Source organism: Staurois parvus, unplaced genomic scaffold, assembly GCF_062004578.1.
Source record: "Staurois parvus isolate SC_StPar_1 unplaced genomic scaffold, SC_StPar_1.0 ptg000217l, whole genome shotgun sequence".
Taxonomy (NCBI): domain Eukaryota; kingdom Metazoa; phylum Chordata; class Amphibia; order Anura; family Ranidae; genus Staurois; species Staurois parvus.
Window position 1 is genome coordinate 4,580,083 of NW_028318013.1, and position 23,495 is coordinate 4,603,577.

The following is a 23,495-nucleotide window of genomic DNA, read 5'->3' on the forward strand; positions in this document are numbered from 1 at the left end:
GGAAGGCTGTCCACAAGGTGTAGGAGTGTGTCTATGGGAATGTTTGACCTTTCTTCCAGAAGCGCATTTGTGACGTCAGGCACTGATGTCGGACAAGAAGGCCTGCTTCGCTCTAATTCATCCCAAAGGTGTCATATTGGGTTGAGGTCAGGACTCTGTACAAGCCAGTCAAGTTCCTCCACTTCAAACTCACTCGTTCATGTCTTTATGGACCTGCCTTTGTGCACTGGTGTGCAGTGATGTTGGAACAGGAAGGGGCCATCACCAAACTGTTCCCACAACTGTTCCCATTGTCCAAAATGTTTTGGTATGCTGCCGCCTTAAGTGTTCCCTTCACTGCAACTAAAGGGCCAAGCCCAACCCCTGAAAAACAACCCCACACCATTATTCCCGTTCAGGGGCGGACTGACAACTCATGGGGCCCCCGGGCAATAGGGGATCATGGGGCCCCTGTGTCCTTGCCCACACTCAAAAAAGCCTATAAAAAAGGTACCAGGGGCATTTTATGGGGCCCTCTACCGACCCGGGGCCCTCAGGCAGTGCCCAAGTGACTGAATGGTCAGTCCACCCCTGTTACCGCTCCACCAAACTCCTCCAAACTTTACATTTGGCACAATGCAGTCAGGCAAGTACTGATCTCCTGGCACCTGCCAAACCAGGACATGTCCATTGGATTGCCAGACAGGCAAGCGTGATTCATCACTCCAGAGAGCATGTCTCCATTGCTCCAGAGCAGGGGTCTCCAAAGTATGGCCCTCCAGGTGTTCTGTAACTGCAAGTCCCATGGGGCCTTGCAAAATCCTGACAGCCACAGGCAAGACTCCCAGGGACAGAGGCATGATGGGACTTGTAATATATCAACAGCTGGAGGGCCATAGTTTGGAAACCCCTGCTCTAGAGTCCAGTGATGGCGTGCCTTACACCACTGCATCTGACGCTTTGCATCACACTTGGTGATGTAAGGCTTGGATGCAGCTACTCGGCCATGGAAACCTAGTCCATGAAGCTCTCTACACACTATTGTTGTGCTAATCAGAAGGCCACATGAAGTCTGGAGGTCTTTAGCTATTGACTCTGCAGACAGTTGGCAACTTCTGCACACTGTGGGCTTCATTGACTGTCATTTTACGTGGCCTACCACTTCCTGGCTGAATTGTTGTTGTTCTTAGTTGCTTCTACGTTGTTATAAAACCACTAACAGTTGACTGACTTAGTAGCAAGGACATTTCACAGATGGACTGATTGCATATTTGGCAACCTATCATGGTGCCATGCTTGAATTCACTGAGAGAGACCCATTCTTTCACAAATGTTTGTAGAAGCAGTATGCATGCCTAGGTGCTTGAATTTATACACCTGTGGCCATGAAGATGATTGGAACACCTGAATCCAATGATTTGGAGGGGTGTCTCAATATTTTGCCAATATATCTAGTGTATATACACACCTACACAATATAAACATTTTGTGGAAGAGGTAAGCCCAGGCCACCTACAAAACATTACAGAATGGCTCTTAGTTCTGACAACAAATATCCACTTTTGTAAACAACTGTCAACAGGTCAATAATATACCTTGCAGGGATTTTCAGTGGATGTGTATACTTTCTAACTGAATGCTATTTTCTCTCAATAGCTCTATTTTCTACTATTGTCAATAGATACCTCACAGAGCCTCACAATTAGTGCCAGTTGGATGTTACAGTATTTTAAGACGCACAAACCTTACAAGAATATTTGTAAATTTACTTTTTCACACAAAATTTTAAAAGTTATGATTATATCACTTTTGAAAGAAGTTCAATTGATTACCAAATCTTCACTGAACTGGTATCATATTTGATCAAGAATTAGTAAGTAACACATGGTACAATATATGACAAAAATGTAAATGTATTCTTTGGTGAATTGACTTCAACCTAAGCATAAACTTGCTATTCAAATAAAGGCATTGGCAAAATTCATAGATGCTTCATGGATATGGAGAAAGATGCCTACATCAATAAACAATATGAGTAATCTCAGTTGCATTTTTTTGCTTTTAGTTAAAAGTGACATTAAATAAAAAATAATATAAAAATGAGGTAACACTTACCTGCTCTGTGCAATGATAATGTACAGAATTGTCACTTTCCTCCTCTTCTCGCAGTCCCGGTCCGTGCTGTAGGCTCAAGCCCCCTTCAGGTGACTCCTGTAGCAAGCTGGATGCTAAGAAGCCACAGGTGAGTGCAAGCTCAGGTCCTGTGCCAAGCTGTGTGCATCTATAGATACACACAACAGTGATGACCCCCGTGCCTCTACTCCCTCCTCAGGCATTTGAGTAATGGCAGCAGGCTAGGAAGAGGAACATTTTTTTTACCTTAAGCCCTGGTTCACACCGGATCTGACTTTGAAATTGTGCAACTTCACTTGAACTTCACTTGATGTCAATGCAACTTCAGGTGCAACTTGGAAGACATCTGTGCGGCTTCATGCACCTTTACCTATGAAAGTCGTACCTGAAATCCCAAAAAGTTGTGCAGGAACTACTTTCAAAATCAGTGCAACTCTGACCCTGCCAGAGTCACAACGATTTGAACTGTTCCACTGCAGACAATAGGGTGCGACTTCTCATGCGATTTGAAACTCTCAAATCATATAACAAATCGCACCGATGTAAACCAGGGCTAAAAGGATAAGTTCACCTTTAGGAGCATGTTATATGTTGAATGTTGAATGTTAAAACCATATTTAGAGCGTACCATGTTCCTATGCACCCACCACCTGTCTGCCACCTGTCTGCCAGTGCTCCCCTCTCTTTGACAGTGGGACGGGGATCTTCTCCTCTCACCCACAATTTGAAAACAGTTCCACCCACACTGCTATGCCATTCATTCACAGTATCCTGTCAATGGTTAGACTACAAGTACTGTCATTGAGAATTGCTTGCAGTGAACTGCGGACATTGGTAAGCACTCTTGTAGTTCACTGACACTTTCTGCCATTTTTTATTAAAACATTTTAAAAATTAAACAATGTCCTCTCGATATGAACTCAATGCCAATTACATCGTCCAGCAATGTACATCCCTGTTAATTACAAAGAACCATGTCTGACAATGTGCAGCCCTACCAGCATAAATGATGCCGCCCTATTCCTGTTCCAGGCATCCCAGCACCACTGGAATATAAAACCAGGGATCCCAGGTGATGTTACTGACCAAATATACTTTGTGTGCACACTTGAAAACTCCAATACCGTTCTCATATACACATTTCCCAGAAGATGCTTCTGATGTGAAATATACAGGAATAAGGAATGTACAACATGGCATATGGAATGCATTGGTGTAGAATACCGAATGTACAGCATGGCATATTGAATATGGTGGTGTGGAATAGGGAACATACAGCATGGAATTAAGGCCTCTCCTAACAGAAGTGTTTTGTACTTTAATAGAGAGATCTCAACCTATTTAGACCTCCATCAACATGGACCCACTATTGTTTGCAGTTATAGCTTAGCCTGTTGGACCCAGATGAGGAGAGTTATTTGCCCCTTTATTGAGACTTGGTCCCATTCAAGCTCAGCTGATCACTGCTGTCACATGCAAATAAGCAGCAGAAGGACACTTACTCTACTTACTTCTTCTGCCAGGTCCTACTTTAGATGATGTCATCACTCAGAGCCTGGCCAAGGAAGTGATTAGTGTAACTTCCTCTGTCTGGGGTCTATGTTTACATTTGTGACAGTAACAATCGGCTGTTCTATCTGTCAGAGTGAATGGCCACTGACCAAAGGTCTGAAGGGGAAAAATCTTAACTGGAAGCAAACACTTCCACTGTCCTTGAGTGAGTACTGGCATGTTCCAAAAGCTCTCTTTATAACCACATAGGTTGTAACATCTATTTTAGGGTAAGACTTCATTTGAACCCTTAGTTTTTAGTACAGGATGTTTGTCTGTAAGCCCAGACTAGCCATATTCAGTCTTCGTGATATACTAAGGGCGAAAGAAGATAGCGGATCTGTTGTCCATAGTAACAAATCAGATTCCACTTCTCATTTTTCTCAGAGCAAATTAGACAATAAGAGCTTAAATCTGCTTGGTTACAATGGGAAATACTTTCTCTTTCCTCCCTACTATGACATATGAACTTAAAGTGGACCTTCATTTACCTGTGTGACTTTGGGTTCCTGCACTCTTCTAATTCCAAGCTACTCCTCCCCCCCCCATGCCTACAATATAAACTTACTTTTTTGGGGTTATATTTCCTTTTCTAAATGATTTTTTATCCATTTCTCCTGCGATGGACACACAAGGGTTGATTTACTAAACCCGGAGAGTACAAAATCTGGTGTAGCTGTGCATGGTAGCTAATCAACTTTTAACTTCAACTCGTTCAATTAAGCTTTGACAAAAAAAAACAAACTGGAAGCTGTTTTGTTTCTGCGAAGAGCTACACCAGATTTTGCCGTCTCCAGTTTTAGTAAATCAACCCCACTGTGTCTCTAAAGAAATGACCCATCAGTGAATATATTTCTTGGAAATCAGGTGTCATACATTCTAGGAAGTGCACATTACTGTTTTTTTAATAATAAAATACAGCTCCTAATAACAGAATATATGCATACTTGTGTTCAGGACTTGCCAAATCTCTCAAAATAGTAGTTAATCTTACTGTACCTATTCACAGTTATTTTATTTGTACTGTAATTAAAAATTGTATCTGTAAAATCAGGACCATATTGCATGGCTCCCAAATCCCATTCTAGCTAATATGACCATATTTGTATTACACTATGTTTATTTAGTTCCAACCTACTGGGTAAAACAAATCTGCATTATTTTTCTTCACTATGGTGAAATCTGAAGGAATGGCTTTCTCTTTATTTCATTGGTACTTTAGTTTAAAGTGTATCTAAAGCCATCATTTTATCTTTAGGGAGTTTACCCTTTTTACTCCTCCTGATGACCACTGTCACAGGGACTGAAACTGATTGAACATCAAAAAGAAGAGCACAGGAGCACAACATAAGGGAAATATACCAATGGAGTCTCTTCCTATGACACTGTTCCCCTGACAAATGTCTAAGAGAGGATATTTCTTTTTTTTAGAAAATGTTTAGAAGCTAATGCAGTAGATCTATTCCGTGAGATATACAGTTGTGTCCAAAATTATTCAACCCCCACTGAAATTGAGTGTTTTGGCCAGTTTGACATTGCTTTTGATCATTCAGTCATCTTGCTTACATTTACATTAAAGAGGCACTTGTAGGTCAGACAAATATAACATAACAGTTATAATGAAATAACCACAAATGTCTTTTCTGTGCTCACAGCATTATCAGTTTTATTCAACCCCCAAGTGACATTCAATCTTAGTACTTAGTACAGCATCCTTTTACAGTTATAACAGCTTTTAAACGTGAAGCATAGCTTGACACAAGTGTCTTGCAGCGATCTACGGGTATCTTCGCCCATTCTTCATGGGCAAAGGCCTCCAGTTCAGTCACATTCTTAGGCTTGCGCACTGCAACTGCTTTCTTTAAGTCCCACCAGAGGTTCTCAATCGGATTTAAGTCTGGTGACTGCGATGGCCACTCCAAAATGTTCCAGCCTTTCCTCTGCAACCATGCTCTAGTGGACTTGGAGGTATGCTTGGGATCATTGTCCTGTTGAAAGGTCCAACGTCTCCCAAGCCTCAGGTGTGTGACGGACTGCATCACGTTTCCATCCAATATCTCCTGGTACTGAAGAGAATTCATGGTACCTTGCACACGCTGAAGCTTCCCTGTACCTGCAGAAGCAAAACAGCCCCAAAGCATGATTGACCCTCCACCATGCTTCACAGTAGGCAAGGTGTTCTTTTCATCATAGGCCTTGTTCTTCCTCCTCCAAACATAGCGTTGATCCATGGGCCCAAACAGTTCTAATTTTGTTTCATCAGTCCACAGAACACTATCCCACAACTTTTGTGGTTTGTCCACATGGCTTTTGGCATACTGCAGTCGACTCTTCTTATTCTTTGGAGACAGCAAGGGGGTACGCCTGGGAGTTCTGGCACGGAGGCCTTCATTACGCAGTGTGCGTCTTATTGTCTGGGCTGAAACTTCTGTACCCACATCTGACAAATCTTTTCTCAGTTCCTCAGCAGTCACACGGGGACTTCTCTCCACTCTACGCTTCAGGTAGCGCACAGCAGTCGAAGTCAGCATCTTCTTTCTGCCACGACCAGGTAGCGTTTCAACAGTGCCCTTTGCCTTGAATTTGCGAATGATGCTTCCTAAGGTGTCTCTTGGTATGTTTAACATCTTTGCAATCTTCTTATAGCCATTGCCCTTCCTGTGAAGAGAAATCACCTCTTCTCTTGTCTTCCTGGACCATTCTCTTGCCTTCACCATGTTTGTAACCACACCAGTAAATGTCTAGAAGGAGCTGAGTATCACAGTCATTTTAAAGCTGCCTAATTGGTGCTTATTATGCTTGATTGCTGCTCGGTGACATCCACAGGTGTTTTCAATACCTGATGGAAAGCACCTGTATGAACCTCTGTTCTTCAGAGTGGTAGTCTTTAAGGGGTTGAATAATTGTGGCAATGAAGAAACCACATAAGAACCATTTACTACTGTATTACATAAACAATTGATGTCATTTTAGTTGCATTTGGGTAGTTACAACGTCCTTGTAGGATTTGATTCTGAATACAATTCCAAATGTACACTATAGTCCCTAAACCCCTTTACAGCATTGGGGGTTGAATAATTTTGGACACAACTGTATAAACATGGGGTAGAAAAGTGGTTATAGTTGTACTATTTTGATGTTATTAAGAATGAAATTGTGAAACTTAAAAGAGAATCTTGTTTATAACTGTTTGATAGATTTTAGAAAATAATAATAAAAATTCATAAAAAGAAGAGTGGCTATTTCTTCACCTTGGAAAGATTTGCTCTCACTTTCTGTTTTGTCTTTCCAGTTAATCTTCCCAAGGGGATAGAAGAAGCATACGAAAAAAAATTTTTTTAGGGGGTTTTAACCATTTCCTAAAACTGTTGGCTTTACAGTTGGACATAGATTCAGAGATATCATGTTGATTCAGTACAGAATTGATCTAATCTTCAAAACTGGTAGGATAGGACAAAAGGCAAGGGGTAGATTTACTAAAGGCAAATAGACTGTGCATTTTGCAAGTGCAGTTGTTCCAGAGGTTAGTAAATGAAGGAAAGCTGTGCTGACTTCCATCATCCAATCATGTGCAAGCAGAAATGCTTGCAAAGAACAGCACCCACAAGCTAACAAATTCTACAATGGTCAACTTGTGAGTGTTACAAATTCCTCTAAAATAGGAAGCTGGACCAGGATGCATGCAGATGTATGCCGAGACATAGGTGGGCTCAGTTAAGCCCCTGCACATGAACATGACACCTAAGGTACCATATATTTTACACTTTTCTTGTACAATTTTCCTATAGATTTACCAAAACCATATAATATGAGGTCAAACCTAAACACTTTAAATTTTTATGCAATCAGGCAGGCCCTTGCACGACATGGTTTAAGATAAATCTAAAGAAAATTGTATAATGTCTGGCCAGCTTAAGTCTATAAAGAAGGCACAGAATCATGCGCATCAACTCTGAAGGGAAGTCTGTGGCATAGAATACCCAGCTGTGGGAGCCAAAGAGTAACAGGGTCCAAAAGATACACCAGAAGATATCTACACATCAAGAGCTAAGCAGAAAGTTTCCACAGAATGTTCCAATGAATGCTAAGCACAATGTGAATGAATCTCATATATATATATATATATATATATATATATATATATATATATATATATACACACAAACATTTAGAGCTAGGTATACAAATTATATATAGTTATTATACAGTATATGTTGAATAAACTATTTCTAGTGCATCAAACGCTTTCCCTTGTACTAAAATCATCAAAAGCCTTCTGTGCATTACAGTCTTAACCGCCTCCAGCCCGCCATATAAGGTAATGACGGGTGCAAGGCGGTTCTCTCATTCTGGTAGGACGTCATATGATGTCCTCCCACTCTAACCGAGCATGCGCAGCTCCGGGAGTGCGCAGCGCGGCGATCAGTGGTGCACTGTGTTTCTCGGACACAGCGAATCACCGATCAACGGAAAGAGCCGACGATGTTGGTTCGGTCATGTGATCAGCTGCGTCCAATCACAGCTGTTCAAAATTAAATAGGGAAATGTCGGTTATCTGCATTTCTCTCCTCACGAGCTGACAGCTTTCTCTCCTCACGCTGACAGCACGAGAGGAGAGGAGAGCCGGTAATCAGCATTCCTCGGAAGGGACATGTGCCCTGATGATCAGTGTAGCCCCAGCAGTGCCACCTGTCAGTACTCATAAATGCCACCTGTCAGTGCTCATCAATGCCATCTGCCAGTGCCCATCAGTGCCTCATCAATGCCACATAGCAGTGCCTACCAGTGCACATCAATGCTACATATCAGTGATCATCTGAGCTGCCTTTCAGTGTCACCTATCAGTGCCACCTATCAATGCCAGTCAGTGCCACCTATCAGTGCTGCCAATCAGTGCCACATATCAGTGCCAGTCAGTGCCACCTATCAGTGCCAGTCAGTGCTGCCTATCAGTGCCACCTAACAGTGCCAGTCAGTGCCACCTAACAGTGCCAGTCAGTGCCGCCTATCAGTGCCATATATGAGTGCTGCCTTTCAGTGCCCATCAGTGATGCCTGTCAATGCCCATCAGTGCCACCTACTAGTGCCTCCTCATCAGTGCCCATCAGTGCCGCCTATCAGTGCCCATCAGTGCAGCCTATCAGTGTCCATCACTGCAGCCTCATTAGCGCACATCACTGAAGGAGAAAAATCACTTATTTACAAAATTTTATAACAAAAACTAAGAAAAAACATGTTTTTTTTCAAAATTTTCTGTTTTTGGTTTAATAAAAACCCAGAGGTGATTAAATACCACCAAAAGAAAACTCTATTTGTCTAAAAAAAAAATGATACAAATGTCATATGGGTACAGTGTTGCATGACTGCGCAATTGTCATTCAAAGTGTACCAGCGCTGAAAGCTGAAAACTGGCCTGGGCAGGAAGGGGGTATAAGTGCCCTGTAGGCAAGTGGTTAAAGTGCTCCATTTCTTGAAAAGCAACAGCGCAAAAAATCTTCACAAGGAAAGTTCAGTTGTACTGTCACTAAAAGAAAGTCCAAAATAAAGTGCAAAGTGCAACAACATACATATGTGCAATCAACTCACTGAATTCCTTCTGACTCCTTATTATATTAGCAGGTCAAAAAGCATTGGTGTGCTTTTAAAGCAAGTCCAACAGTGCCTTTCTCAGTTTTCCTCAGGGCAACCCTCAATTTAAATGGAAAGCAGAAAAACAGAACAGAAACAAAGCACTTAAGAACTGTAAAGTTTGAAGCACTAGAAATATTTTGTTCACTATGTTACTCAAGTGTAACAGTTTTACATAGATATGATGATATAGATACAGCAGGTTGTTACTGAAGAGGAATAGAGTGCAGATGAATTATATAACAAGAAGGCCAGATGCTTGGATGGATGAGAGTCCAGCAGGTGAGTCCATGAAAATAGGTCTATGCCTTTGACAAAGCAATAGTTTTTAAGCATTTTGCTAACAATGCTACACATAAGGATCAAAGAATGTAACTCTGCACAAACTATGGTTTTTAATTATGTCTAGACGATGTCTACTGAATTACAGAAGGAAGCATTGATTTTTACAGGATCTATATGCTTTTTTACAGCTGAGGATACTGTTTGCTGTATGTCCATGTGGGCACATCAGTAGAGCAATCAAATTACAAACAGCCCAGTTCTAGGGAAATGGCAACATAATATTCTGGACAGGACACTCTGTTAATAAAACAGCTATAATAAAAAGATTGTTAGGAATATGCCACAGGTTAAACATTTATGGGCACTTGATGTTTACAATATCACGGCTGAAGTCCATGTCTGCTATATGAGCTGAGCTACTGCTGTATTTTTTTTCCCTGACCTTCATAAGTGGATACAGAACAAATCAAGGTCGTGGCTGTGCTGATTCCACATTGATACATCTTAGCTGAAAGATAAATGCTCAAGACTAGACCTGTCCAACTCTTGCCTTTAGTTGTCAAAACATCCATTAAGTGTGAACATAAATTCATTCAGATACAAGGCTTGCTGAATGTAAATGATGTTTATTTGCATACATTTAATGCTCAGGCAGCATTCCGGGCACCTTTAGCAAACAAAGACAAGAATATTTAAAGGACGTTAAAGTTAAGTTACCAACAGGCATAAGATGATGCTTGGTGGTTCAGATTAGAATTTTACATCCATGGGATAAACACTATAAAACTGACTTGATATAGCAATGCTTGGATGATAGACTGAATTACTATGTTGGGGGGTAATTTATTCATGTCAAGGCTTAAAGTGAACCTGTGCCCAGATGATGCACATTAAAGTGTTTATATATTCTGTACAAGCTGTGAAAATTCTTAAAGCAAGCCCTCATTTATCTCTATCTATAAACATTGTGAACAAATTAATTTGTAAAGTTTACAATACAGGCAAAGAAAGCCTTTTCCCTACTACATTCTCTTGCTCATAATCTTTTCAAGACTATTTAAATATATTTTAATTGCGTAGTTTGGTCACTGGTTCACTTTAATTTTTCATTTTGACTAGAATGTACTTTCAAAGTATTAAATACTTCTTACTGATTTTCATGAAGAACATCCCGGAAGTCTGAGAGCAAAAAATGCCATACTTAATCTACAGTTTTTCTATATTTTCAGAACTTCAAGGGGACATACTGTACATTAGACTTATTTTAGAGCATCAGCTCTCCAGGTCCATTACTAACTAGTCTGTTGTAGAGCTCATTTCCTACTGTAATCTGAGAAAATAACATTTTTGACTCATTAGAAAAACAACTCTAAGTATAATTGTGCAAATGTGTGCTTTACACGACTGCATTAGATGTATTTGATTTGTAATTAAATGGTTTATTCACCTTTACATCACCTTTCTAAAAAAAAACCTAAGCATTCCATCTTCTCTAGAATCCTAAAAATGGAGTTCTCATTTTTTTAAAAAAGATGCAGAATTTCCAAGGCATACCTTGGATTTTATATATTTATGTCGTACTCATATCTGATTTCCTGGGTGGCATTATTGACATCCCAAAATGTCTATATTGTTTCTTTATATTTTTTATGGGATGATGCTCTCAGGATCTCATATTCTGAGGTATTACTTAAATTCCACTCTCTACATGCAGCACAAGGGACATACTTACAGTACATGAGAACAGAGGGATGTCTTCATCATTACCATATGTTGAGGTAAGTTCTGGACCTGGAAAAGTTGCTTAGCTGAGGTACCTGGATCACATGACTACCTTCTTCAATGCATGACTTTACTGGGAAGGTTGAGTTTGCCTACCAGAAAAGCACTCTACAGTTGCTTGAGCAGTCCACACATCAAGGGGAGGAGCGCCTGCTCCAAACTTTGCAGTGATTACCGCTATAGCGATGAGTTCAAAGATACAGTTTCTTTTAAATTTCAACTGCATATTTTTTTGCGCTGCAATACTGTTTTTAAACTTAGATACTCTTTTTGCAAATACATATTCAAATCCCTCTACTAATCTCAATTACCTTTAAAAAAGACACATTTGGTGCAATGCTCTTTAGATGTGTTTCATGATTTTCCAAACAATTATTACAAAACATACTCACCTAGGTGGAGGCAGCATCAAACTGATGTTGCATCTTGGCCCATCCACCTCTACACAGAGAACTGAGCTATCTAATACTGCTGATTACGCAGTTCTCCCCCCCCCCCCAGTCACTGGCTCTCTGCTCTGCTCTTCCAGGGCTTACTGGAGCGAAGGACAGCTGGCTCAGTTACCCAGAGGCAAAGCTGAAAGGCTGAACCAGCTGCTAGTCAAGGCTTCTGTGTGAATCCCGACCATATGGTCAGGATCTTTTCAGAGCCTGAACTGTCTCTGTGATGTCAGCCAACAACGGACTTTGGCCTGCTATCAACTGAAAACAGGTCACAGGAGTGCAGATCGAACAGCACTCTTGTGATCCATAGGAGAAGTACAGTCAAAAAAGCTTTGCCTATACTTCTCCTTTAAGGATAACAGAGGAATAAAATTGAGATGGGGTGTGGCTCAGATCCTGTGCATGCATAGGTACATCCTTGTAAACAGGATGGAACTCTACAGATGACGTTCTGCAATGTAAAACAAGAGACCTCAGTTTTCCTCTTGGGGGTTACAAGGTTCAGGCAAAATGCTAGAAAGCTGGTAAAGGAAATCTGTACAAATACAAATTTGCAGAATGCCATTTCCGATCTATCCTACTGGAAATGCTATTTGCATGACTATCAAGCTGATTTCATATTTTTGCTAGCTGCATGTTTGTCCTGGGACATTTACTCACAATAGTTTTAAACCACAGACAACATGGCCACCAGCTTTTTCCAAAAAGAGATCATAAATAGTGGTCCACGTTTTTGTTTCAAAACAGGTGTCCTTTAATTAGTAAATCAATGAGGCTGACCTGTAGGAAATGGCCCAGGTTATAGGAAAAATAGACATAGGCAATAGACAAGTGTACATTAAGAAAAAGTTTAATGAGCCTACTTGAAGACTATTCTAACTGAAGTTCTCTTCACATTTGACATGTTTTGTGACAATGAAATTAAAAATAAATGCATTTAAAGATGACTGATTGTAATAGAAGAAGATACATACCTGAAAGCGGTGAAAATCAGAAGGCTTGAAGTCATTTGGAGAGCAGCCACACCAATCAACAATGTGTTTGTATTGACATTTGCAGCCTAGTTTTCTATTCCAGTTAGTAATTCGCAAATTATTGTCCACCATGGTGTCACAGTAAGGGCTGTTTTCTAACACCGTATGAAAGAAAGACTGAAATAAAGAAAAATATTAGAGGGATGAGAGTCAATAGTGAAACTCAGTAAGAAAGCCAAAGCATTTTCAAAGAAACACCTATTCTATTATTTCTGTATGTTAATACATACATTCCACAGCAAATTGTATGTATGTATGGTAATACGTAAATTTTACTGTGGAATGTTATTAAAAACAATGAACTTCTACTGAAATAAACACTGAAAATCCCACACTAATTATTTTAATATTCACAAGATATTTGTATTTATAATCAGCTCTAAGGGCTCATGAACATAGGGCCTAATAAATGCTGCTTTTACAAGTGTGTGACTTCTTCTTTTTGCCTGTAAAAGCACCTCTATGTTACCCTATGTGTAAAGGCTTCATTTTTAAAACAATAACAAGCACATTATACTTTTCTGCTCCCTGCAGTGGTTTTGCACAGAGCAGCCCAGATCCTCCTCTTTTTGGGTCCCCCTCCGGCACTCCTGGCCCCTCCTTCCTGTCAGGTACCCCCACAGCAAGCAGCTTGCTATGGGGGGCACCTCCTCCGTTTGTCTATTCACACACAGAGCCATGGCTCTCATTGGCTGTGATTGACAGCAGCAGGAGCCACTGAGGAGAGGGAGTCCCGGGATTGTCAAGACATAGAATGCATGAAGGTAAAAAAACCTTGAGCCTTTACAACCACTTTGAATGTTAGATGTGTTTAATACTTGAGTGTTCATACATTTCAACAGCCAGAACAAATTAATATGACACTAAAGGTAATTTTTTTTAAATTTAAATAATAAACATGTTATACTCACCTGATCTGTGCAATGGTTTTTCACAGAGCAGCCCCAGACATCTTCAAGGGCCCCCAGCCAGCAATCCTGGCTTTTCCTCTACTTCATGTGCCCGCATAACAATCTGTGCTCCATAGACACACACAGTGGGGCTTAGCCCTGCCTCCCTGCTCACTGCATTTGATTGACAGCAGCAGGAGCCAATGGATTCTGCTGCTGATTGAGTTCTGAGAGAAGAGGAAGAGAGGGGAGAAGAGATGCAGCAATGCACAGCACTGGATCTCTACTCCTCTCTCTTCCTCCTCACACATAGGAAAGGGGTAGGACAGAAATCAATAAAACATTTTTTACTTAATGCAGGGAATGCATTTTGGTAAAAAAATGTTTTAGCTTTAGAACCACGTTAATATTCTGGGCAATGGTATCAGTTAAATTCTTCATGTGCCTAAATGCATCTAGACACGCCTAAATACATGTGCAAAATGTGGTTTATATATTTCTTTAAGCTTTTCTCCTGCCAGGAGAAAAGGTGTTCAGGGAAGTTGAGCCAACACTTCTGCCTAGTACACATTGGGTGGAATCGGCCAGTTCAATAGAAACTGACAGTCATTCAGCTTCTATTCCACATTCTATGGCAACCTGTCCGACAGAAGCCAGCCATTCAGCCGGCTTCTGTCTAAGGGGCATGACTGAAAAAGATCTGCCGATCAGTTCCAATGGCTTATGGCTGAAAGCGCTGACTGGAGTGTTCATGCAGGGGGGCCATCCCCTCATCAGCTCACAATAACACAGCAGCAAAGATCACTGTACTAACATCGGATAGTTAGTACAGAGGCTCCTTCTGAGCTGTTTTTTTTTGTTCAGCCTGCTGGGTTGAACAAAACAAAATTAGTAGTGTGTACTAGGCTTAAGAGTGAATGAGGTCTAAGTAGACCCTCCTCCTCCCCACCCCACTCACTGGGCGTTTATTTTTTTTCTACGTGATTATAGGTGGGTAGAATCAACATGGATGAAGGAAAAGCTTTAAAGTGTACTAAAAATGTGAATATGCACTATGTTATAGGTAGCATCTAGAAGTGTTAGTTGTGCCTGGGTACCCTGAAAAATTTTCACTTCTTAAAAATAGCTGCTTGCTGGAGAGAAAGCTGCAATCTTTGCATCTCATTGCTTCTGCTTCATTCATTCTGTGAATCCGTGTATTTTGAAACTCTCCTTCTCTTGATCCTTCATTATTTCTCATTAATCATTGTATAGCCAGTTGCTAGGATGGCATATCTGACATGAGGAGTAAACATCTTGCCTGTTGACTGTGACTAGCCCATTTATGTCTGCTTGCCTTATTTTGAGCAAAGTTCTCACAGTTCAGATCCTCTTTAAGATTATGATTTCCAGAATGCACTGCTTCCCACACCCATCCCTTCACTCAAGTTGCAATTAAGATGAAGATCCTTCCTTTCTTTGTTTAACAAGAGAACCTGACCACCTACCAGAGACACAGAAGGGAAGCCTGTCATAAGAGAAATATCAGGGCCACTTGCTGTTTCTGAATGTCTAAAGCACTGGTTCAGAAAAAGTACACTGAAAATTTCATACAGACAGCTGAGAAGTACGTATTTGTTGCAGGTCAGTAGATAGCACTTCAGCCCTGTAAATTATGCTTTAAACTTAAAGTGTTACTAAACCCACAATAGTAAAATCAGTCTGTATATGCAGTAAAGCATGCTTGTTATACTCTACATGTTATACTATATATGTTGTAACCTAAGGGGTTAATCCTCAGCATTGTGTAAAAAGGCTGTTTGATCCTGTCTTCTCTGATCCTTCCCTTCTTCTACTGTCCTCATTCCTTCTGCTGACAGTACAGAGCTCTAGGATTCACTCTGCACATGCTCAATTTAATGTGTATTGCTAGAGATGTTTTTGTCTTTGGGAGGGTGCATGTGATCGGCACAGGGCCAATCAGCACTGTCCAGACAAAGGGTTGGGTGTCCTGCAGCCTCATAGGGCAGTCAGAGCAGAATGAAAACTCATACTAAATGCTTTAATCAGTGCTCAGCTGGACACTGATAGAAGTCACAAGACTGCTATATACAGTCAGGTCCATAAATATTGGGACATCGACACAATTCTAACATCGTTGGCTCTATACACCACCACAGTGGATTTGAAATGAAACAAACAAGATGTGCTTTAACTGCAGACTGTCAGCTTTAATTTGAGGGTATTTAAATCCAAATCAGGTGAACGTTGTAGGAATTACAACAGTTTGCATATGTGCCTCCCACTTGTTAAGGGACCAAAAGTAATGGAACAGAATAATAATCATAAATCAAACTTTCACTTTTTAATACTTGGTTGCAAATCCTTTGCAGTCAATTACAGCCTGAAGTCTGGAACGCATCGACATCACCAGGCGCTTGGTTTCATCCCTGGTGATGCTCTGACAGGCCTCTACTGCAACTGTCTTCAGTTCCTGCTTGTTCTTGGGGCATTTTCCCTTCAGTTTTGTCTTCAGCAAGTGAAATGCATGCTCAATCGGATTCAGGTCAGGTGATTGACTTGGCCATTGCATAACATTCCACTTCTTTCCCTTAAAAAAACTCTTTGGTTGCTTTTGCAGTATGCTTTGGGTCATTGTCCATCTGCACTGTGAAGCGGCGTCCAATGAGTTCTGAAGCCTTTGGCTGAATATGAGCAGATAATATTGCCCGAAACACTTCAGAATTCATCCTGCTGCTTTTGTCAGCAGTCACATCATCAATAAATACAAGAGAACCAGTTCAATTGGCAGCCATACATGCCCACGCCATGACACTACCACCACCATGCTTCACTGATGAGGTGGTATGCTTAGGATCATGAGCAGTTCCTTTCCTTCTCCATACTCTTCTCTTCCCATCACTCTGGTACAAGTTGATCTTGGTCTCATCTGTCCATAGGGTGTTGTTCCAGAACTGTGAAGGCTTTTTTAGATGTCGTTTGGCAAACTCTTAATCTGGCCTTCCTGTTTTTGAGGCTCACCAATGGTTTACATCTTGTGGTGAACCCTCTGTATTCTCTCTGGTGAAGTCTTCTCTCGATTGTTGACTTTGACACACATACACCTACCTCCTGGAGAGTGTTCTTGATCTGGCCAACTGTTGTGAAGGGTGTTTTCTTCACCAGGGAAAGAATTCTTCAGTCATCCACCACAGTTGTTTTCCGTGGTCTTCCAGGTCTTTTGGTGTTGTTGAGCTGACCGGTGCGTTCCTTCTTTTTAAGAATGTTCCAAACAGTTGTTTTGGGCACGCCTAATGTTTTTGCTATCTCTCTGATGTGTTTGTTTTTTTTTTCTTCAGCCTAATGATGGCTTGCTTCACTGATAGTGGCAGCTCTTTGGATCTCATCTTGAGAGTTGACAGCAACAGATTCCAAATGCAAATAGCACACTTGAAATGAACTCTGGACCTTTTATCTGCTCATTGTAATTGGGATAATAAGGGAATAACACACACCTGGCCATGGAACAGCTAAGCCAATTGTCCCATTACTTTTGGTCCCTTAACAAGTGGAGGCACATATGCAAACTGTTGTAATTCCTACACCGTTCACCTGATTTGGATTTAAATACCCTCAAATTAAAGCTGACAGTCTGCAGTTAAAGCACATCTTGTTTGTTTCATTTCAAATCCATTGTGGTGGTGTATAGAGCCAAAAATGTTAGAATTGTGTCGATGTCCCAATATTTATGGACCTGACTGTACTGCTGATGAGAAAAGGTATTTAACCGTTTATATTGACTAAAATAATTGAGTTTCCATGTTGTGTGTACTGTGGGAGACCAGATATAGTGAATGCAGGGTCTTGGGTTTAGTAACACTTTAATAATAACCAGTTTATTAGCTAGGTTTTTAAAGAGGACACCACATTTGGCCCTCATGGTGTGGCACAGGGTGGGGTTTCCAATTTCTTGCTGAGAGTTGGACACAAGTTTAATATCTAAACCTTCCCACAGTTTTTTCTCTTGGTGGTAAAGGAATATATCTGTGTAGATGTCCACTTTTTCTACGCACTGGCAATTCATTTTTTAAATTTGTAAAGTCCTTAGATAGTCAACTAGATATATAACTTATTCTAAGCTGAAAAAAATTGCCTGTCGCAGCAGGTAATTTATAAGAGAATGAGGCAGTAATAGAGAGAAGAATAGAATCTAATCTGAATCATGGTGATTACTGTAATGTGTTTAAGTTCTATTGCTAAAAGTAAGGAGAGAAAAATAAAACACATCCAAACTTCTGGACAGACAGTCTGTTTTCTTTAGCACCTTTCTAATTACAAGTGCATCTGTGGTTTGCATGACTTAAATAGAAAATGTTCACTCCAAGATGGATTTATTTATCTTCAGTCAGTAAAACATATGGAGGAAGGTAGTTTAGTGTATGCAGCTAAGTGTATGTTTTCTCATGTACCCATTTATATATGCAGTGCAGGGATGTGTGCTATATTCAACAGTTCAAGTGCACATCTGAAAAAAGGTTGACTGACTACATTTTTCTTTTGCAAAAGGCAGTTATAATAAGAATCTCCTTTCAGACAGTGACCACTAGGGGTTGCAAAAATTGTCAGGCTTATTTAAAGCAGTATTAAACCCAAAAGCAAATATTTATTATATTGCAGCTAACCAATTCTTAGATATGATAGCTGCTTCAGTTTTCTTCTTTAATCTTTCTTTCTTCTATTTTCATCTGGTGATCCAGCCAATAAGTCTGTTGTTTTTCAAAAGAACAAGCTCTCTTCCAGATGTATTAGTTTACAAGGATGAGACAAACCATTTACCATTGACAGGGGTGCTTACAATGATCAGCTGTTATCTATTCACGTGAAACCTTTATCCTAAGTTTGCTGTAATGGATTACAAAATGGGTACAATTCACGAAAGGATATTGCGTGTGATATTTGGGTAATGTATCCAAATATCGCATGAAGTATACAAAAGCTCAATTCACTATAGGTTTATGCAGTATTTACTGCAAAAATAAGAATTTTTTTGGTAAATACAGCAAAAACTTTGTTAACCACTTGCCCTCCAGAGGATTTACCCCCCTTCCTGACCAGGCCATTTTTTGCGTTATGGCGCTGCGTTACTTTCACTGACAATTACGCGGACATGCAAAGCTGCACCCAAATGAAATTTATAGCCTTTTTTGCCCATGAATTGAGCTTTCTTTCAGTGGTATTTGATCGCCTGTGTGCTTTTTTATTTTTTGTGCAATAAAAAAAAGCGACAAATTTGAGAAAAAAAAATTATATTTTTGCCATTTTGCTATTAAACATGTCCAGTAAAAAAAAAAAAAAAAAAATCTAATTTTGTCTCAAATTTAGGCCAAAATGTATTCTGCTACATGTCTTTGCTAAAAAAAAAAACCCCAGTAAGTGTAAATTAATTGGTTTATGTAAAAGTTATAGCATTTACAAATGGTGGTATATATACCGGGATTTGTTAATTTTTTTTTACTAGTAATGGCGGTGATCAGTGACTTATAGCAGGACTGCGGCAGGCATTCTAACACTGGGGGGGAACTGACTTGGTGTCACTGACATCCCCAGTGACACCAATACAGTGATCAGTGCTAAAAAAAAGCACTGACACTGTACTTAGGGGCACTGGACAGGAAGGGGTTAACTTGAGGGGTGATTAAAGGGTTAACTGTGTGCCGTTTTACTATGTGCTGTGTCCATGTACTTCACTGTAAGCACACTGCTTTACATGGCTGCGCTGTGCCCAGCCATCCAAAGCAGTATGTATGAGCTGGCAGGGAGCAGAACTGTTTTGTTTACAAACAGTTCTCCTCCCTGTCGGAGACTGTAAATCTCAAATGAGGGGTGATTGTCACACGAAAAATCGCACTGCAATCACGCAACCCAAATCGTGCGCCCCATGTCGCCCAAAAGATGTTCTGGAACGTGATTTGGTTTGTGTGATTTGTTGTGCAACAATATTCTGCAGAATCGCCCCACATTTTTTGGTGCTATTGAAATGAATGGCACCTAAACACGCTGATGTGCAATTTGACATTTTAACAGCGTGTTTTGAAATTGCAGCCAGAATTGCAGCGTTTCCTGCGATGCAAAACGCATATATGTGAATGGAGCCTAACACAAAGTATGGTGCTAATGAAAGCAGAGCAAGGTCAGATTTCTTGATCAGTATCCTTGGTCAGTGTTGCAAAGTTGTGAAGCCATGGTGTAAACATGACGGCCATGGGAACCAACAGTTTCAGACGTCAGCAATAGCACCGTAAATGTTTTTGTCATGGCAGATTTTATTTAATTTAAAGCAGAACTTGAGTAATTTAGTTAGTTAACTGCAGAAAAGACTGGGAAGAATTTCCTAAAACTGGAGCAGACAGAATTTGGAGCAGCTGTGCATAGTAACCAACTAGCTTCTAGTTTTAGCTAGTTAAACTTTGAAATAAAATCTAGATGCTGATCAGTTGCCATACCCAGATGCTCCAGTCTTAGTGAATTCCCCTTTCTGTGTGTCTTCTGTCTTAAATGCTTCTACCCTCTCTACTGGCATTTTTTTCTAATGCTGTAGGTGCTGGGAAAAAGCTGAGTTCTGTGCACTTCTGTGGGAGTTATGTCAGCCCTGACTGGCCAATTAAGATGGTGAGAGCTGTAGGGATCCATTTCAATTAAGTTCTGCTTTATGTTTCTCCTACTTTGAAAAAGTCATCTTAAGACACAGCTTTTCATTAACTTATCTTTCATTGAGAAGAGATATGCCAGGAGAAAAAGGTACTCTGGACCAGAATAGCCATCACGATAATAAGACAAAGCTGCACACGTGTATATTTTATCGTAACACAAAGCTACAGTTTTCACTTATCAGTTCTCCTCACATAAATGGAATGATTAGGGGAAAATGAGAATTCTCTAATATAGGGTGTAACATCAACAGAGAAAATTATTTTCAGCTCCTCTTCTTGGGTTTCAGCATGAGAGAAACATCATTGAATATCTGTTGCATTAAACTGTGTAGAGGATGAAATGCTTTACATAAAAATAAGATTACTATGGATGTTATAGCATCCATCCTAGATGGTCATACATAACATGAAATTGCTTCTTTTAAAGTGTTCAAACTAGCTGCTTTAAAAGATAAAATGGTTTAACTTAATTGATCCTGAAGTGACTGTTCTATATAGGGTTGCTATGCTACAGATTGAGTTGCTTTTTAAAACATTATGTTCTATCTGCACTGCACGGTCTTCAAGGTATCCATGCTATTTATTCTGAATCTTTCAGCTTCATATAAGTGTAGGCTAAAATACAAACTGAGCTCTAAAGCTCTCAGCCTTACACTAGGTGAAGCATCAAGGTCATTTAATGGGTGATAAAGAAAGAATGAATGAATATGGAACATGACATTTTACAGGCAATGGCCATGTACCTCTTAGTGTTCATTCTTGGAGGTAACCTATGTCATTTAACAACACAACCAGGAAGATCTTAAGGCATACGCTTTTGAAGTTTGGGAAAGATTTATGATGATGACGAGTTGAACACTGATAAAGTAGCTCAAAGAAAATTAGCTATTCATAACTTGCATTACAGAATTGACAACTGCAATCTCAAAAGTTAAATAAAAAAATAGAGGGTAGGGGCCTCCTGTTCTGTACTGTAATCCAAGAAATGAATTTTACTGGAAGCCAAAACTCTAATTTTCTTAGTTGAACAGTAAAAGACACAGAATCTTTATTGTTTAATCATGGTGCATCCAAAATCAGCCCACATGTGAGGTGGGCAACACAGGAATAAAATGCCAACCAGTCAAGAAGGGTTCAACAGACTCAAGAGAGCAGCTTACAGCACCTTGTGCCCAAAACTGGCATCAAAAGAGACCTGAAAACCCACGTGGTAACATTTTGTAAATGTGTGAAGAAGACCAAGTTACAGCTTAGCAAATCTGAGACACAAATGCCTGATGCTAAAAAACAAGAAACACTTACAAATCTGATAGAGTGCACCTTAACAGGATGAGGAGGAACCATAACCTTTAAACCATAGGCTCCAATGAAGACTTGTCTAATCCACCCAGAAATGTTGCAGCACAAAACAGGTAGCACCTGTTAGAATCCTTAGGAAGCACAAAGAGGAAATCTAACCTATGATAGGCTGTGGCCGAGAGGCTGACTCTCACAGTGTGTACCGAGTTAAGACAGTGGACAGAAATTTCTTTGGGATGTTTTGAAACAGGACATAAAGAAAGCACAACTTCCCGTTTGAGGCAAAAGGAGAAAACCACCTTAGAGAGAAGAGAGGACAACCTTTCCTTATACGAAACACTAGGAAAGGCTCTATACAGAATAACGCTACTAACTTGGAGACCCTCTGCACAAGTGACAGAAACAAAAAGGTCCGCCTTGTAAACAAGGTGCAAATTACTTGCACAAGGAATCTGCAGCCCATACATGCTTCTTCTTTGCCTATTTTTGGAGTCATTATGGGCTGTGATTATCTTTAATCTCCATCTGCTGTCATTCTTTGGTTGTCTTGTTGGGGTGCTGTTGGCTCTACCCACAACTCCCAGGGCAGATATCCTTTGGCTGCTACCATTTGAAAGTGTTATAATAATTTTAAAACTAATTTTTCAAACTAATCTCCTGCAGATACCATATCAGTAGCATCTACTCCTAAGAAAGTGAATGAATGTTCATGAAATACTTAGAGTTTTATGAAGTACTTTACAGTATTTGTATATTCCATGGGCACATTGTGAAAACCTGACATACAGTAAGTGCTTTTGATCAAGATTTGCAAATACTTGAATTGTCTACAGTAAATCGGCTTGTGTTTTTAAATGTTGTGCAATATAAAGAAGTTTTATTGTTTGATATAAACAATAAAATTGTTTTTATTCTTTTCTTTTTTTTATGTACAGTACCTCTGAAAAATCCCATGGGCAGGTGGATTGTTTTGCCTGTACTATATTATCAGGGATGTGAAGTACATCACTTCATGTACCATATCACTTTATGTAATTTGATTCTCACTGGGTGACCTTGCAACTGAGTGGTCCTGTGTTGAAAGTTTTCTAACATTTTGATGGGAAGATGGGCTTCCTCTGATGACCTCTGTCCTCTGCACAGAGAGGGCATTCAGGACTCCTCCTCAAAGTGACAAGCTGACATCCATCATAATAACTTTAAATATCTTTGCAGGAAAGGTTTTCCTTTATTCAAGCACTATGCTAATGAAAGTCTGGCCTAGCAGGTCAGGCACATGGGGCAATCCAAGGACCGAATCTGTTTGTGCAATGCTGCAAGAATGTTGGGTTGCAATGGCTTTGAGTGAAACTGGACATATGGCATTGCCTTGAAGGAGGCTGCCATAAGGTCCAAGCAGCTAATGCAGACGGAAATCAAGAAGTGAACCAGAGACTGAAAGGCTCAGGCACAAGAATAGAGGAAAGGGCCATGTTCAATGTCAGGCCCAAGTACATAAATCAGTGAGTTAGTTTAAGCAATGACTTCAAAGAGATGAGGATCCAAACCCCTGCACAGTCTGCTCTATCCACTGGACATTCGTTGACAGGATTAGCGAAGGCAGATCCTTTAGCAAGAGATATCCCAGGTAACCCATCACCTAAGAAAAAAGCAGTGTTAGGACTGGGGTAAGCACCTTGGTGAAGACCTGAGTGGCTGCAGACAGGTCAAAGGAAAGAGAAATAAAAATTAAAAGCTGATCACCCATTGCAAAATTCAGATAGTGTTGATGAGGAGTAAAAA

The 23,495-nt window shown here is 40.2% G+C and overlaps 1 protein-coding gene across 1 annotated transcript in view; it reads right to left on the minus strand.

The window, feature by feature from the left end:
- The window catches only part of XYLT1 (xylosyltransferase 1), a 468,857-nt gene that overhangs the window by 58,284 nt on the left and 387,078 nt on the right, over positions 1-23,495 (minus strand). The window contains exon 7 of the mRNA XM_089679075.1: positions 12,776-12,952. Coding sequence (XP_089535201.1) covers positions 12,776-12,952 — 177 coding nt within the window. The remainder of the gene's footprint in view (positions 1-12,775; positions 12,953-23,495) is intronic.